This window comes from Palaemon carinicauda, chromosome 22 (genome assembly GCF_036898095.1).
Source record: "Palaemon carinicauda isolate YSFRI2023 chromosome 22, ASM3689809v2, whole genome shotgun sequence".
Taxonomy (NCBI): Eukaryota; Metazoa; Arthropoda; class Malacostraca; order Decapoda; family Palaemonidae; genus Palaemon; species Palaemon carinicauda.
In genome coordinates, this window is record NC_090746.1 from 111,351,171 (window position 1) to 111,368,062 (window position 16,892).

Genomic DNA, 16,892 nt, shown 5'->3' on the forward strand with positions numbered 1-16,892 from the left:
CGAGAAATGTATGAATAGTGAATAGATAGTGGCATGAATCGAGCTATTGCTAATGTAGACAGACTGGGCAAAGTCAGCTATTTTGTTTATTGTACGCATTTTTTGGTGGGCAGATTGCAGTTTTAAATTGTGTTTTTATTTGGCTAAAAGTTCCTTGGTAGTGATTCCACATTTTAGATTTGCTAATCCATACAATATTTCCTTTAATTATTATTGAAATTTTTGGTTGTTTTTTTCTTCTTCTTCTTCTTCTTCTTTGTCTGCATCTTTTCCCACTTCTATGTGGGGTCGATGTTTCTAGCCAGCGTTCTCCATCTACGTCTGTCCCACACTTCATCACCAGTTAATCCCTTTGATCGAAGGTCATCCTTGATACAGTCCATCCACCTTCGCTTTGGTCTCCCTCTCCTCGTTCCCTGTACCTCCATTTCCATCACTCTCCTCCCAATATAATGTTCATCTCTTCTCATGACATGGGTTGTTTTATTGAAATGTCATGTTTTTCTGTTTATCAGATGGTAATTAGTGAACTTATTTTTCAGAACGGAAGTTATTCATTGGAATGTTAAGTAAACGATACAATGAACAGGACGTCAGAGTTATGTTTTCTGGACATGGAACCATTGAAGAATGCACAGTACTTAGAGATGCCAATGGACAAAGTAAAGGCTGTGCTTTTGTGACCTTCTCCTCTCGCCAGTGTGCCATTAATGCTATCAAAAAGATGCACCATTCGCAAACCATGGAGGTGAGCAGTGTATGTTATTACAAAAGTATATCGGTTTGTTGTTTGTGAAATTCCCAACTGATTGAATAATCTTTGAGAAGACCAGTTGTCCCTTGAGGAGAATGAAAAATCCCCATAATGATATTCAAATGGATTAATTTTCCAATTTGCTGCTCCTCAAGTTTATTGATATATCAGAGTTTAAGACGAAACGTGGTTGCACTGAAAATAAATATACTGATATAATTAGAATTATGGAAATATTACTAGAAATAAATTTTCTTCTCTTGACACTATATGCATTAAACTTTTTTATTTTGAATATTTCTTAGGTCCTTTATACCAAGATATGAATTTACTTTAAAACCACAGTGTTTGAAAGTGTTTTTTTTTTTTTTTTCCAGGGCTGTTCGTCACCCTTAGTTGTAAAGTTTGCCGACACCCAAAAAGAAAAAGATGCAAAACGTCTCCAGCAAGTCACTCAAAACCTGTGGAATGTGGCCTCGGCTAACAATCTAGCAGCTATTGGTCCTCAGTACTTGGCTGTGAGTATAAAAATAGTCATATTAATACAGTTTATGTAAGCATGGACAATATTTGGGAGCTTAATTATTTAGATTTTTTATCTGGCTCAGAATTTATTTTAAGGTTGAATGTTAGATTCATCAGATATTAAGTGAAAAATTGGTTCCATTTTGTTTTATACTATATTTTTTCATGCTTATTTTTTATCTGTTGTAGGATTTGTGAAAACTTAGAAATTTTAGTGTTTTTACAGACAATTGACTTTGTATTTTTTAAGTGTTTGCAGAATATATTGAATGTTTTAAGGCAGCATGTTAAATTGCTTTGGTAGTTTGATTTTTTCCAAAGTACTGTAGATTTCTCAAAATTGCATTAAGTCAAATTGTAGTATTTTATGTTTATCAAGGTGACTAATTACAAGTATGAAAAACTCAAGTACCCATTATATCTGCTTTGACTGACCCTATAGGATTTCTGTATGCATAGCATTTCTTGACACTGCGATATTTTATTTTATTTTATCTTAAAATAAAATGTACCCTATGTAATACCATACCTTGAAAAAAATACCAACTTGACTTTTGAAATAACTTTCCCGTAAGGAGCTCGTCCAGAGAGAGATAGCTCTCGTTCCTTTTCAGATACAGTATTAAAGTTTCATCATGTGTGTCTATATCTGTATTTTTCATTCGTTGACTTTTGATCAAAGATAATATTCTTTGGGCACCATACCCTTATTGAATCTTGATGGCTTTCCTTCCCTGCACATGAAACTAGTTGTTAAAACATTATAATTAGGGTAACTTCAGAATGTATATTGATCTGTAAAACTTGAAAGTTTAGAGTCTTTTATTATTTTGTACTGTATTTCTGTCGGGACTTTTCGTCAAGGGGGTCATCTTCTCTGTTTACTTGTATGCATGTTAATTTATTTATCTGCAGACAAAATACCAGGCTAGTGTTTCAAAGGATCCTCAGTATCAATTATAGAGAAGTAAATGGTATGAAGAACCTATAGTTTTAAGTTTCACTGCCTTTACATATTTCATTCTACATTGCTATTCCACAAATAGTATGGCTAGAAAACTAGGTCAAATAGCCTAAAACCTGATCAAAGTTATCAAAGTTTTTAAATACAGGTACAGTACTTACATACTTTACCTCAAAGGTGTTTGAGACAGTTTAATAATTAATTTTAATTTGGAAAACGTACTTCAGACTTGATGCAATCCTTTTCTTGAAAAATTATAAGCCACTAAAATAACAGGAAATATTTTTAGTACAAATTGCATGAAATAGATAGGTGACTATTGAATAGAATATGATAGCTAGCACAGATTTAGGACCTAATTGGGCGGGCCATAATTTGAAATATGCCTTTTGTTGTACTCAGTAGGTAGCACTGAAGGCTCTTTAGCAGCATTCATTTGGTCTGCGCTTCATTGGTTTCTCCCTTTGACTTCTTTTTTAACTTACTGTAACAGTAGAAAACTGGCCGTGGAGCTGGTGTCATTTTATAAAGATATACGTAATTCAACATTTTCCAAGATCACGTAGCATAGAATTGAAATGTTATAAATATCAATATATTTTGGGGTTGATAGAATTTATGGGTAATGATACTTTATAGTTAGACATGCTGTTATACATATTTTCAGAATCAGTGACATGAAGCTGTTCAGACAGTGCAGAAATCCATTGACTGAATTAGTTAATAGAAGATTTGGGCATTTCATTGAGTTCTTTGATTGCTCTAAATTTCAAAATTTTTGCGGGCCATACTCTGTATAGTAATTTGTTAATTTTGAAAAAAAAATTTACCTTTCTTACTGTGAGATTCAAATTTTCATTTAGAAATCAAATTTTATCAATGATTTTAGAATACTGATGTTGTAATCACAGTGATTAGGAAATTGAGAAATCTACAGTATTTAAAATGTTATCACTTTTTAATAAGATGATGAGGCACAAACTTGAGATTTCTAGAGATATTTTTGAGGCCTGGTCAGCCACTTTAGAAGAAAACCGTCAGTTATACCAAACCATTAAATTATTAGAAATTCTTTTGATTTCCCCTGTTTTTGCTGTAATTTTTCTGATAGACTGAACTTGTAATTGATTTCATTCTTATTTCCCTGCACAGTTTTGTAATGAGTATGATTAAGTTTGTTTGTTTCCTCTTCATATTTAACTTGTTTAAAACACCCTTCTAGAAAATACTCCTTTCAGTATGCATGGTTTTGACTATTGTTATCAGCTTCCTATACAGTCTTGTATCTAGATATTATGTTGGTCATGATATTTTTGTTTTGTAGTTTTTGACTAGTTTGCTATAATGGTGTACTAGTAGTCATTGTTTTCAGATTAATAACAGTATTAGTAAGCTAAATCTTATTTTGTTTTTCTTTACTTATTAAACTCTTGTATTATAACTATATGATTTTGTGTGTTGATAAGCCAGTGCTTTTTGGAGCTGGTTCTTGTATGGAGGTTTTATACTTGTTCGTTATGTTCATTGTCTGTGGAATTCCTTTACTGACTTCACCTCCCGTGTTATCCCTGTAACTTTTATTTTGCCAAGTACTGTACTGAAAGTTTGCTCACAGTCCTGTAACACGTAAACTTGAGCTGTATTGCATTATGTACATTTACAGCACATGCAAATATATGTGAAAACTCTTACCATGTTTTGTGCGTGTTGAGAATTCGTTTTCTATGTTTTTAGTCATTTAGTTAATTTTGTGTAGTTTTATGTTGTCTTAACTTATATTCTACAGGATTGCCTTTCCTAGTTTATTGTAGGTCTTGTACTGGATAGCAAATAAACTTGTAAAGTATATAAACATGTTTACACGAATACTAGAATTGTTGCACATAGCATGCAGTATTCAAAATACCCCTGGCACTTGGAGCTGCAAATCCTCTTCAAATATGCTATTGAAAAGTTAATCCCCTTTTCTGAATTTCCTGCCCATTTTAAACACATTAGTCTCAATCATTTGTGAATGCAGTGTTCTGAATTTTTTTTATTCTCCTGCACAAACACACATCCACAGTTATCTTGTAATGATTTGCCTTTCAAGTAAATAGTAAGTTTTGATATTAGTGTAATCAAATGTCCATAAAAAATGCTTTTCATTGGTCAATACTGATTAGGAGATTGCTTTCCAACCTCAGAATAGACTGGGATATGCTATTTTACTTGTGTTGCGGCTTTTCCTGTGGATCGTATACATCCCTTTTTTTTTTTGTCCATGTTTTAAAATATGGTTTTAGTGTATTATTTTCCATATGAGAATTTGTTTATTATTAGTATTTTTTATTGTTCTAACATTACAGTATTTTATTTCTAATTTTTATGTAAAGACAATTATCATTGAAATTATGTATTAACCAGCTTTTTTTTCTCTCGCTTGGACCAACTGTGCATTTACACTGATTAATTGCCCTGCACTCCAATTTAGTCCTTGCATAAGAAAAAATAAAAAAAAAAGACTGATATAGGTATGAAGTTTGCTAAATATCTCTTTGTCTGCTTAAAGAGAGAGAGAGAGCGGGGGCGAGAGAACGTTACTTCTGCTAACAACCTCGTAGCACTTGGGCCTCAGTATCTGGCTGTGAGTGTGATATGTGCCCTTTTTTGCATTCTCATTTTCTTTGTTTTAAGGAAATGCAATATTTGTGTCATTGTGATATACAGTACTGTATTACATTATATGATAGACAGTATGTGTGTGTGTGTTTTGCTAAACGTTAGCTGTAATTTAGTTATGCTGAGTCTCTTACTTGAGTAAGGCATGATGTGAATGTGAATTAGTTGTATATTGTAAATGGTCTTATGAAACCAGCACCGTATGCTTTTGGAGTGACGTTTTTAGTTCATTATTGCTCTAAATGTAATTTCTGTAAATAGTCTAGGAAAGTGGAAACTTGCTTGTTACTGGATGCCCATATTATGTGCCAAATTCGATGGTGTTGCTTTAATAAATTATTTATTTAGCTCACAAGAATTGTCATGTTCTACCAGGAAGTGTTGGTAGACCATGAGGTTCACATACAGGGCCTTTTGTACCATATTAGTTGAGGTTATGAAAAAAAAAGGGAATTCCATGCTATAAATTGTCAGTAATCTTTTGCGATTATTTATTTATATAGGTCACGGGTAGTTGAAACATAGGTCTTTAATGTTTTTGTTATTTAACGTTTTTACACATAAAAAAGAATGAAGCCCCAGATGGCATTGACATGCAAGTCATGGCTGCTCAAAATAGAACTTCCATTAATAAATATGATTTAAGAAAAGATACAAATGTTTGCATGCAACAACAGCCATACAAGTCATGAAATATATGTTAATAGTGTGTGGCACTATAATGTAATATTATGGTATGTTTATACAGTATTGCAGACTAATGGCAATGCAGTCAAGAACATTTTATAGTTATACTGTAAAGACATAAACCTAACATTAAATTTGTATGCTTTAGTTTTTAACCTTGCAGAGATAATCAAAAGGTCAAATGGCCAATCCGCAATTTATTACTTCTCATGATTTTGTGTTCAAAATGCAATTCTTTTTGTCAGTGTCAAGCGAAGAACAGAAAGACCCTTTACATTGCGATGCATATTATTAGGTAACATCTCCGTACGAAAAGAATGTTCATGCGCTTCCTCTCAGCTGTGAAAAATGTTCTGTTCTCTATTTGATCAAAACGATGTTGCAATGGTTGTGAACAGGCCAATATACCTTGACTTCAATCAAATAAAAACTATTCTTCAACTTTGTCTTCATGTTATCGTGTAATCAGAAGAATTACAAAGTTTTTGACTTGTTTTGTTTTTATTTTCTGTCTTCGGGAACTCTCTTTGACTTTACTACTTTTGCACCTTCAGGGGCATATGCTATGATCTTCATCTAAAGAGAAAAAAATACAAGGGTGATTATATCATAAGACCTTCAATGGCTTTAGGGCAATGTATCAGCATTGCAGTAACCAAGAAGAGCAACTGGTTGGCTACAGTATATGAAATATTTAAAAACTCATCGCAAATTCCTATATCTTATAAACAATATTCTGTTTGCATACAATTGAATTTGCCTATCGTTAAGACTATTGTACTTTTATCTTTCATGTTTAATTAGAAAAGTCCCAAAAGTTTTAGGAGATACATTTTATGTTGTTTAGTATCCTAAAAATAATTAGTCTTACTTATGAGCAGTGTCTAATAATAACCTAAAATCTAGTCACTGTTGGTTTGGTAGTCATCATTGGTTTTGATTGCTATCTTGTTGATGTGAGGCACCAGTAGAAGTCCTTAAATTTTGATGTTTTCAAATTTCAAGGCACATTGTGTCATTGCTCCACAATAAGCAGTTTCCATTTCTGTAGGATTATGTGTTTTTGACATGTGGTAAATGAAGACTGTATACTAACTTGTGTAATGTGTAAATTTTTTTTCGATTTTGTTATAAATAATCAAAGGAAATAGATTTGGATGCTTACCTGTGAAGTTCTTGTTTTTATGTTGCTATAAATTTGATAATGGTAATTTTTATATATAAGGGACGGACTCTTAGTGTTACATTCTAGATTCCACATAATCACTGTGATGAAGTGGCCACATAGAAATCAAATAATGCCATGCTGTTCACACATTGCATATGTAAATTGAGTGATGCATATGTAATTTGTGTCTAGTGTTTTATTTATTCTACAGAAAACTAAATTGTTATCATTAAATATTTATCAGTTAGATTATCTTTATGTTGTATTTACAGTTTGTCATTATTTTTTTCTTGGGGTTTCAGGGGTCCTTTAAAACCTTAAGAGTTTAAAAAAATTATAAAGATGTGACCAAATATTTTAGAATTCCAGATAATTTTAATGGACAAGATTAATTTATTTTCTTAATATCCATAGTAATTTAATACCTATACTACATATCTTCATTGGACTTATTGAAGACTCAAATAATTATTTCGTAAGGTGTAGTACAGTAGATGTTAAACATGTTTTCCCACATTAGATAGAAGTAAACTGTACTCTATTTGTTTATTTCGTAAGTTATTTCACTTTTAACCCGTATTTTATGGCTGGATATCTTATAAGAACATGAATACCTGTACTGCACAGTATTGGTATGCTTTTAAAGGGGGTAAGCATGGGATCCTCTTGAAAGCCATAGATACAGATTCCAGCACATCTTCAGAATAATGAGTATAGGTGAAATTGTAACAAAACCAAATCTTTCACATCCTCTTTAGTTTGCTATTCACAAATATTTCGACATTAGAATTTTCTGTATGTCATGGCTTGGTCTGCAAATGGACTTTCACCCCCCTTTAAATGCCTGTGTATGATGTTCATTTTGCTACATTGATTTTTCCTCTTTGGATTGGGACAGATTATTTAATTTTTCACATGAGTGTTATCCCATTTTTGTAGTACAGTGATTTGAATTTTCACTACAGGAGAGTATTGCAAGGCATTATTTATATGCAACACAATATTTTAACAGCTACAGGTACTCATATACATCTCTCCAAGGATTATTTGTCATCAAACGTAAACCTTCCATTAAATTACAATATGGTTATGTTCTTATGGCAGTACAGTACTTAAAATGTGCATGCTGGATGATATGATTCCTTCACTTGACAATTTCACAGAAGTTACTTGGAAGATTATATTATGCTTTAGAAGTTTCATTATTAATCTTTATATATTGAAATTTCAAGAGCATCCAATAAAGTATTGATTTTATTGAGTAAATTTTTGTCAAATGGATTCAGTTGTATTTGCACTCTTTTATATCCTAGCCTACTTATTTGAACTTTTAACATTAGGCCTAAGGAGAACATAGTTTTGATCCCTTCACAACTTTCATTTGTTACTATGAGAGCTTTTTTTTTTTTTTTTTAGTTTATTCTGCATATGCTTTTTTTTATTTTCATTCACACTTTGGTTTCACCCTTTTTTCTTTACCATTAATTTAGCTCAAAGAAATTGGGGTTTGAACCATGTAATTAATGTGGTTTAATGTTCAGGCGTACTTGCAGTTACTTCAGCAGCAGATGGGCAATTCAGCAAGTTCAGGTGCTACAGCTGGTAGTCTCACAAGCCAAATGGGTAGTTTACAACAGCTACCATCCCTGAACAATGTTAGTGTACAGCAGTTGCTTGCAGCTTCCCAAGGAAATCTAGCGACTCAACAAATGTTCGACTCCTCAGGTAATTATATTTCAGGGAATTGTCTTTTGCATGTTTCAGTTGTGTATGTTTTGGCAGAATCTTAAATCATGATTTAATAAAGTCTGGTATGATCATGTTCTCGATGGATTTTTATCCTAATTTAATAATGTATGATTTGGATTTTGACCATGATGTAATGTCTCATACATTATTTACAGTACTGTAGCTGTTTTTGTAGTAGGTGATAGAAGTTTGAAAGTTTAATTTGTTTTCTTTAGAAATATTTAATTGAAATTGGTTTTGTATTGTTGGTTAGCCAATAACAAAGAGACAAAATTTTGTAGAACTTTTATTATACTTTCCACTTCTTTATTTACAACATAATTATAATTTTCTTTTCATTAGCCCAAATATTTTTTCAATTAACCAGATAGATCAAATACCTTGTAAGTGCTAATAGCACACTTCACTAGCTTTCTAAGATACAATGGTACCTCGGAATATGAGTTTAATTTGTGAAATAGCAAGCTTGTAAACCAAAACAATTTTACTTACAAGAAATGTAGGGAATTCAACTGATGCAAGCCACTCGTTCATAAACACACAGACTCGTTTAGGTAAATTTGTTGATATATATTTTCATCATGGACAAGCTCTTTAATTGAAAAATGGAATAGCACATGATTCTCAGAGAAGATTCACTGAAATTAGTAACTTTAATATGAAAATTAAAGGTTTTTGTATTGAAAATCTCTCTCCATGTATACTGTACTTTGCAGTCCTGGGTATCTCTTGGAACTCTCATCTATGACATCTATATACTGTACAGTACTGTATCACTCACTCCCTCAGAGCTCTACATCTTCCAGGCTACTTTCCCCCTTTCTTCCTTTTCAGTCGCCAGGAACTTGGCATGGAATGTGATTTTCAGTCCTCTTCTGTTCTTATTGTCTTTCAAAAATTTCTACAAATTTTGAATTAGGCTCAGCTGTCTACACTGGTTTATCTGTAATCTGCATGTAGCAGCCTCAAGGGGCCTTTATCTGTTATTCTATGTGAATTAGTAAAAGAATTAAGGTATCAGTAATTCATTTTTGGAATTAAAATTCAAGTTTTGAATGCACAAAGCCCACAAGAATTTCTTAGTTGCACAGTATGAACTTCACACTTTACGTGGTTCCATCTTTATTTTCTTGGTAACATTTTTTTTATGTAAAGTGATATATAAGATTTGTTCTAGAGTTTTAATACCTCATTTAGATTTGTTACAGAACTTTGGATTAAACTAGTGTGGCCAAGTGTATTCTGTCTGATAAACATACTAGCTAGATGCATAGGTATAATTTTTTGGGGGAATTTTGCTTCCTCTTGAGTACATGCTAGACTATCTATCATTTAAAGAATTTTTTTAGTTTGGGGTTTGGTGAGTACTGTATGTGCAAACTCTGAGCTCAATTATTTTGTTCTTCTGTCTCACTCTTTTTATTGTATTTGTTTGTTGCGGTTTTATTTCTCACAAACAGGAAGGCAAGATTTACTTGGGGACTATAATCCTAAGTCAGCGACTAAATTACAGTTAAAAACTAGGTTGTGTGTACTTAATTGTTCTCCTCTTCATCCTTGTCCTCTTATCTGTGCTAGGTAAAAATAGCAGGGGGTGATTTGGAAAAACCTTTGTGTATCATAAGAAGGAAAGAGAAATATGTCTAGGGGTACTTGCATTCTCATTTGGTTTTCAGTCCATGGCAGAAGGGTAGTAACACATTCCCTAATATTTGGGTATCTTTTTTGTCTTTGTGATCCGTCGGCTCCAATAATAATTTATTTATCAGGTGCTGTGAGTTTTCATCAAGTACCATTAAACTTTTTGTGCTTCCCTTGAATTTTGCAAATCTTAAATTATATATATATATATTTTTTTAATAATAATAATAATAATAATAATAATAATAATAATAATAATAATAATAATAATAATAATAATAATAATAATAATAATAACCATACTACTATCTATGCTCATGGCCCATGTGAACATGGAGAATATTAGTAACCTGACAGCTTATTCAGTTGTTTTGTACTTGTTGGTCCTAGTGCAATGATGGGACACTAAAGAGACTTCAGTCTCTGCATCATGAAAAGAATTACAGAAAGAATAGAAGGAAATTTATGCAGTTAAGTGTCAAGTGTGTTAGTACCTTTCCTACTTATTTCATGTCATGATCATGAGCTACAATGAAGATTGACTACGGTCATTGAAATCTGTTTCCTGGATACATTGGTAGTTAATGCACATTGCATTAATCTTTTGATATTTTGGGAGGTTTCTTGATTGAACCTACTAGAGTTGCCTGCAGATTGATGTTTGTAACTCTGTATCACATTATGCTTAAAAATATTAGAAAATCACAGTCTCAGTTATGTGCTCCTCTGACTTGTAGTGCTATTTTATTTACAAAGTTAAGAGGAATTTTATATTTTATGGTTTGACTGCTTGTGGTCTCGTTAAACTTCTTTTATTGATAATCATCACTATGTATTTATTTTGTAATTGTAGTTTTCATTCGTTATCAAACTCAGTGTTAGTAATACCTCTCTTACATTTCAGGGTTAAGTGGTTTAGGGTCTTTAGGTGGCCTTAATTTACCGACATCCACAAATGGATCTCAAGATACAAATCTTCAAAGTTTATTGGCCTCTATGAACTCTCAGAACACAGGTAAGTATGTATATTTATAGAGGTAGTGTGGATTGAAAGCATGGATGCTCAACTACTTTTTTGCTTCTAGTCATTCTCTTTTTGTGGTTTACTAGTGTACTGTATCATCATTTCCAAACATTTTATTATACACTAAGGCGAATTGTAAAAGTTCTATGGACTATCCATATCTTTGTCTCAAATGACCAAATTCGTACTTTTAAGTGCAACGCTGATGTTGAGGGTATATTTTTGGTGTTAATTTACTATGTGGTCTCTTAAGATATTTCCTGTGAAATGCTAGAACATAGAATCCAATATGACAAGAAAATGCCAAAGAAATATTGTTCTCTGCTCTAGGGCCAGTATATCAAAATTGCATAACATAGACTTACTTTGTATAAGGAAGACTTACAGATTCAGGCTCTATCGAGTCTTTCATAGTACCTCTTATGGTTGAATACATCTGACACATGAGGACACAAGCTGAGAATCGATACTGGTACAGTAGCCAAGGCTACTTGGTCACTAGAGTGCACTCGGCTACCATCTTTTGAATTTGTCAGCGAAGGCTGAGGACATTCTTTTCTGCATTCTCCTTGACCTATAAGGGAAATGCGGTTTGTTAACTTCTAATAAGGTTATTTGTCATTCTTAGTGATAGAGTTAATTTAATAAATATACACCATAATTTTTGTCTCTAGGTGTTGTTTACTTTGAGTTTTTGTCACTCACCTTATGAAGTCCTTTAATGACTGTTTTACAACAGCATTGGATCAGTTTAGCTTTAATAAGTTTACATTTTTTCCTTACTTCTTTTGAATATTAACTCTTGTTCATATTGCTTATCAAGTATTAAGTCCCAGTTCTTAGTTTTGGACTTGCATCTCTGGCAAATGTTTACTTTTTTTGGTGTATGGCCCCAATACATTGACTACTATTTTTCATGTCAGTGTGATAAGTGTAGGTTGGTATATTATCTTCTTCACTTCTTATTAATGTTATCACATTGTCTTATATGCATTAGCAGTGCTTTGAACCCTATAAATTGCCTCATCTGCCTTCAGTGGGTTCATGCTACAAAGAGTAGGGATCCTTTAGCAGCAGACTTGAGAAGTTATTTTTTTTCCTATGTTGGTGTAAGGTTTTGCTAAGATTTTGGGTCCTCAAAGTATTTGCCTAGCAAGGAACTTCAAGATCTCATCTGCCTATTAGCATTGCATTTGTCCAAGATCTCGTTCGCCCATTAGCATTTAGATTCATCTGTTAGGGGTTTGGTAGAGGGGCCATGATGGACCAAGCACACAACCAAGTAGAAGGAGTCAGAGGTTAATCTAGACCCAGAAGAGGAATCTGGTTTACCCTAAATGCCATTGGAGTAGACATTGGTCTCCCCTTGGAGGCAACCTTTGGGGGCTGCTTACCATGGGATTAGCCAGGTAGCTAATTCAGCCCCAACTCGAGCTTTTGTTAGACAGGCTACTGTCCCTTGTGGGTTCAGTCAGCTTCTATCTCCTATAGACGCCTAAATTATTTCTCATATAGTTAAGGCATCATTCCGCTTCCTCTATGGTGGCCACACTGAAGGTCTTTCTGTTCTGATGAAATTCTGTGTTCTTGCTCTACCCTCACCCCAGCCTTGGCACTCGGCAGTACTTGGACCTTTGAGTTCTTAAGCTCGAGAGAAATCTTCAGTGTGTGCCTCAATTAAAAAATTATATTCCTGTACCTTGGCCGGCCAGTACAAGAGCCACATTAAGCCTCCCAAAGACATCACAAGGTCAGTTGTTTTCTCCAGAGTTGTTTCTCCTCCAGGTGCTAGCTTGAGATCTTAGGCCTCCTTTAGTCAAGCTCAGTTGTATACCCAGTTCCGAAGACCATGTTGAAAGATCTCAACTGGATGTGGTGGATGTCAAGACAAGCAATCTTAGTTGCTCGGTCGCTGCAAAAGAATCCTTAAACCTTGGACCTCACTAAAGTCCCTCTCCATGTCAGTCCTGTTGGTCCCTCCCCTAGTATCCATGATCCTTCATACACTTACATTCAAGTCAGGTGGGGAGGTTAGTCAGAGGAGACCTATGTACAGTATTTAGGAAATAGCCCCTGCAATTTGCATAGTTTCACAGTGTGTTGGAAATGATAGTAGTTTTTCTTATGCTGAAGCAACTCAATCTGGGAAGGAACTTTATTGAAATTTTCATAGGCAACTAGGTGAAGTCTGTTGTCATCTCAGGAGGGAAGGATTCTGCTCAAGAGGTCTCAATATAGGGATTTACCCAGTTATGAAGCTTCTAGGCAGGGATCTATTCCTCTCCGATTCACCTCTCGGGCTTCCTCTCTGCACCTGTCCAGACAAAGACGACACTGGATACTGAATGGACATTAGATCGGTTCGTTCAAGGAGATCCTGGCGAATATACACGATTTCCATGTGGATTTGTTCGCAACTAAAGAGAATCACAAAATTTTGCTTAACGTAGCTCTGAATGTGGATCCCCAGTCAGTGACAAGAGATGCCCTAAACATGGACTGGAACAAATGGTTTTTGATTTACCCATTTCCTGCTATGAGCGTAATTTCCAAGGTTTTGAAGATCCTTCCACAATTTTCAGGGGCATCTGTGCTGGTGACATCACAATGACCCAACAACCTATTGTTTCCACTATTAAATTCTCTTAAGGTCAAAGTCACACCCTCTTCAATCAGCACAGCTACAGTACTGTATATCAGAGAGTAGGAAATCGGAGTATCTTTGCTTTCCTCATTTCTGACCCCCCAGAACCTTCACACTTGTGACATATCTGGTAAGATGTAAGAGCCTTCCTTCCACCAGTCATCACCAATCAGTATGGAAAGCATGGATGACTTTCCTTGAGGATAGGTCTCTATGCTATATAACTTGGATATTCTGGCTTCCTTTTTCGTCCACATCTTAAAAGAAAGATTAAGCTGTCAACAATCTTATCAAACAAATCTTCACTTACATAACCTCTCAAGCAAGAATTTAACTTAGATTTAGACTTAACAAGTCCCACAAGATTACACAATGTTTTGACTCACAACAACCATCCCAATTAACTCCTACAGTGGCCTGGTGTCTTGGTAGGATGTTTGAACTTTTGACAGTGGCTCCTTGTTTTGGTAGTAACAGTCAGCAGACATGCAGCATAACAGAAAATAGAAGTTCCTCATCATCACCTCCTTTCTACTTGGCTATCCATATTCTAATGACCCTCATCAAAAAGTCCGACTCTCTCTCCTTCCTTGAAATCCACAAAGGAAGAAAAATTACTTCATTATTATATTGGCATTTTTTACTCATATGAATTTTCAGGACATGAGAGCGTTTCAAGGTTGGTTTGCACCTGAGACAAATCCAAGTGGTACAACATGTTTGCGTGGTGATTAGCTCATCTATAGCACCTAAGGGAAGTAACCCGACTGAAGAAGAAATTTCTTATCTTGGCCCCCCCAATAGACTGACCATCACTGACATCTAGCTCCCTTCAGGGATATTCTCCTTTGAGGCAAGTTTCAGCCTGTTAGTTTATGCTCACCAGGCATGCACAAACTAATGGTTTCCTTGGTAGGTGACAATTGTCCGTTATGGTACTTGAGTCTACTCTAATGTTTCTGTGCTATTAGTTCTTGGAGACCACACAGCGCATTAATCCCTTAAAAGTGGTTTTGACGAAGGAAGAACCTATTTTGGGAAAGTTCTGTGTGTCTTCAAGGTCCCCCCTTCCTCCCTAGCCTCATGTAGGAAAGGGAGGCAACTGAACCTTAATCCAAATATAAAAGATGGTAATAGAGCTAAAACCAGTGACCAAGTAGCCTCTACTCCAATACCAGTATTGGTTCTCGGTGATATGTCATTGTGTGTGCGACATATTTCACCTTGAGATGCTGTGATAAATTCATTAGAGGTAGCTTGAATAGATAGGTCTGGCTCATACTCTCTTAAGTCCATGAAGTCTGTGCTGTGCATGTTTATATGCTAGCTCTGAAGCAGTTTTTTTTTCATTGTATTCTGTGTCCTAGTCTTTTACAGGAAATTTCTTGGAGACCACACAGTGCCCTCCCCAGAATTGGCTTATTTGACACCATTCAGGTATATTTTTGTTAGATTTTATCCATTGAGTATGCATCAATGCCTATTTAGTTGGGTCCATTGATGGATATGTTTGAAAAACTAAATACTGTATACATTTCAGTGCCCTAATCTTAGAAATATAGTTGATGTATCTTTATTATTTTTTACACACTGTTACCCCTGTGTGAGGTGCAAAATTTCTAATAGTACAGGTCTTATTTTTATAAGAATTTTAAGAGCTGTAAATAATGGAGTGTTTTTGCATGATTGTGTCTTTCTAGTTGATATTGAACATCTTTCATGTTTTTTCCTTTTATTGTTGATGCTTATTGTTTTTTTATGATCAATGTATATTAATATTTGCGGCACAAGGTCAAGTTAAATATACATACATACACCAAGGCACTTCCCCCAATTTGGGGGGGGGGGGGGGCGACATCAAACAAATGAAACAAAAAAGGGGACCTCTCCTCTTTACGTTCCTCCCAGCCTGACAAGGGATTCAACCGAGTTCGGCTGGTACTGCTAGGGTGCCACAGCCCACCCTCCCCCGTTATCCACCACAAATGAAGCTTCATAACGCTGAATCCCCTACTGCTGCTACTTCCGCGGTCATCTAAGGCACCGGAGGAAGCAGCAGGGCCTACCGGAACTGCGTCACAATCGCTCGCCATTCATTCCTTATTTCTAGCACGCTCTCTTGCCTCTCTCACATCTATCCTCTTATCACCCAGAGCTTTCTTCACTCCATCCATCCACCCAAACCTTGGCCTTCCTTTTGTACATCTCCCATCAACTCTTGCATTCATCACCTTCTTTAGCAGACAGCCATTTTCCATTCTCTCAACATAGCCAAACCTTCTCAACACATTCATATCCACTCTAGCTGCTAACTCATTTCTTACATCCGTTCTTACCCTCACCACTTCGTTCCTAACCTTCTCTACTATATATACACCAGCCATACTCCTTAGACACTTCATCTCAAACACATTTAATTTCTTTCTCTCCATCACTTTCAATCGCCACAACTCCTATCCATACATCACAGTTGGTACAATCACTTTCTCATATAGAACTCTCTTTACATTCATGCCCAACCCTCTATTTTTTACTACTCCCTTAACTGCCCCCAACACTATGCAACCTTCATTCACTCTGACGTACATCTGCTTCCACTCCACCATTTGCTGCAACAACAGACCCCAAGTACTTGAACTGATCCTCCTCCTCAAGTAACTCTCCATTCAACATGATATTCAACCTTGCACCACCTTCCCTTCTCGTACATCTCATAACCTTACTCTTACCCACATTAACTCTCAACTTCTTTCTCTCACCCACCCTTCCTAATCGGCCAAGCTTCTCTTCCGCGTCTGTAACCAGTACAGTATCATCTGCAAACAACAACTGATTTACCTCCCATTCATGGTCATTCTCGTCTACCAGTTTTAATCCTCGTCCAAGTACTCGAGCATTCACCTCTCTCACCACTCCATCAACATACAAGTTAAACAACCACGGCGACATCACACATCCCTGTCTCAGCCCCACTCTCATCGGAATCCAATTGCTCACTTCATTTCTTATCCTAACACATGCTTTACTACCTTTGTAGAAACTTTTCACTGCTTGCAACAACATAGGAATAACCTG

At 35.2% G+C, this 16,892-nt stretch overlaps 1 protein-coding gene across 17 annotated transcripts in view; it reads left to right on the forward strand.

Annotated features, from left to right (window-relative positions):
- The window catches only part of LOC137616681 (CUGBP Elav-like family member 2), a 62,962-nt gene that overhangs the window by 1,938 nt on the left and 44,132 nt on the right, over positions 1–16,892 (forward strand). For 13 of the 17 annotated variants that reach the window (XM_068346613.1, XM_068346616.1, XM_068346614.1 and 10 more), the window contains exons 3-7: positions 543–757; positions 1,132–1,272; positions 4,795–4,869; positions 8,313–8,484; positions 11,054–11,164. In XM_068346613.1, coding sequence (XP_068202714.1) covers positions 543–757; positions 1,132–1,272; positions 4,795–4,869; positions 8,313–8,484; positions 11,054–11,164 — 714 coding nt within the window. Of the gene's footprint in view, positions 1–542; positions 758–1,131; positions 1,273–4,794; positions 4,870–8,300; positions 8,485–11,053; positions 11,165–16,892 lie in introns of all 17 variants that reach the window. The other 4 variants (XM_068346615.1, XM_068346620.1, XM_068346622.1 and 1 more) reach the window with 4 other exon arrangements.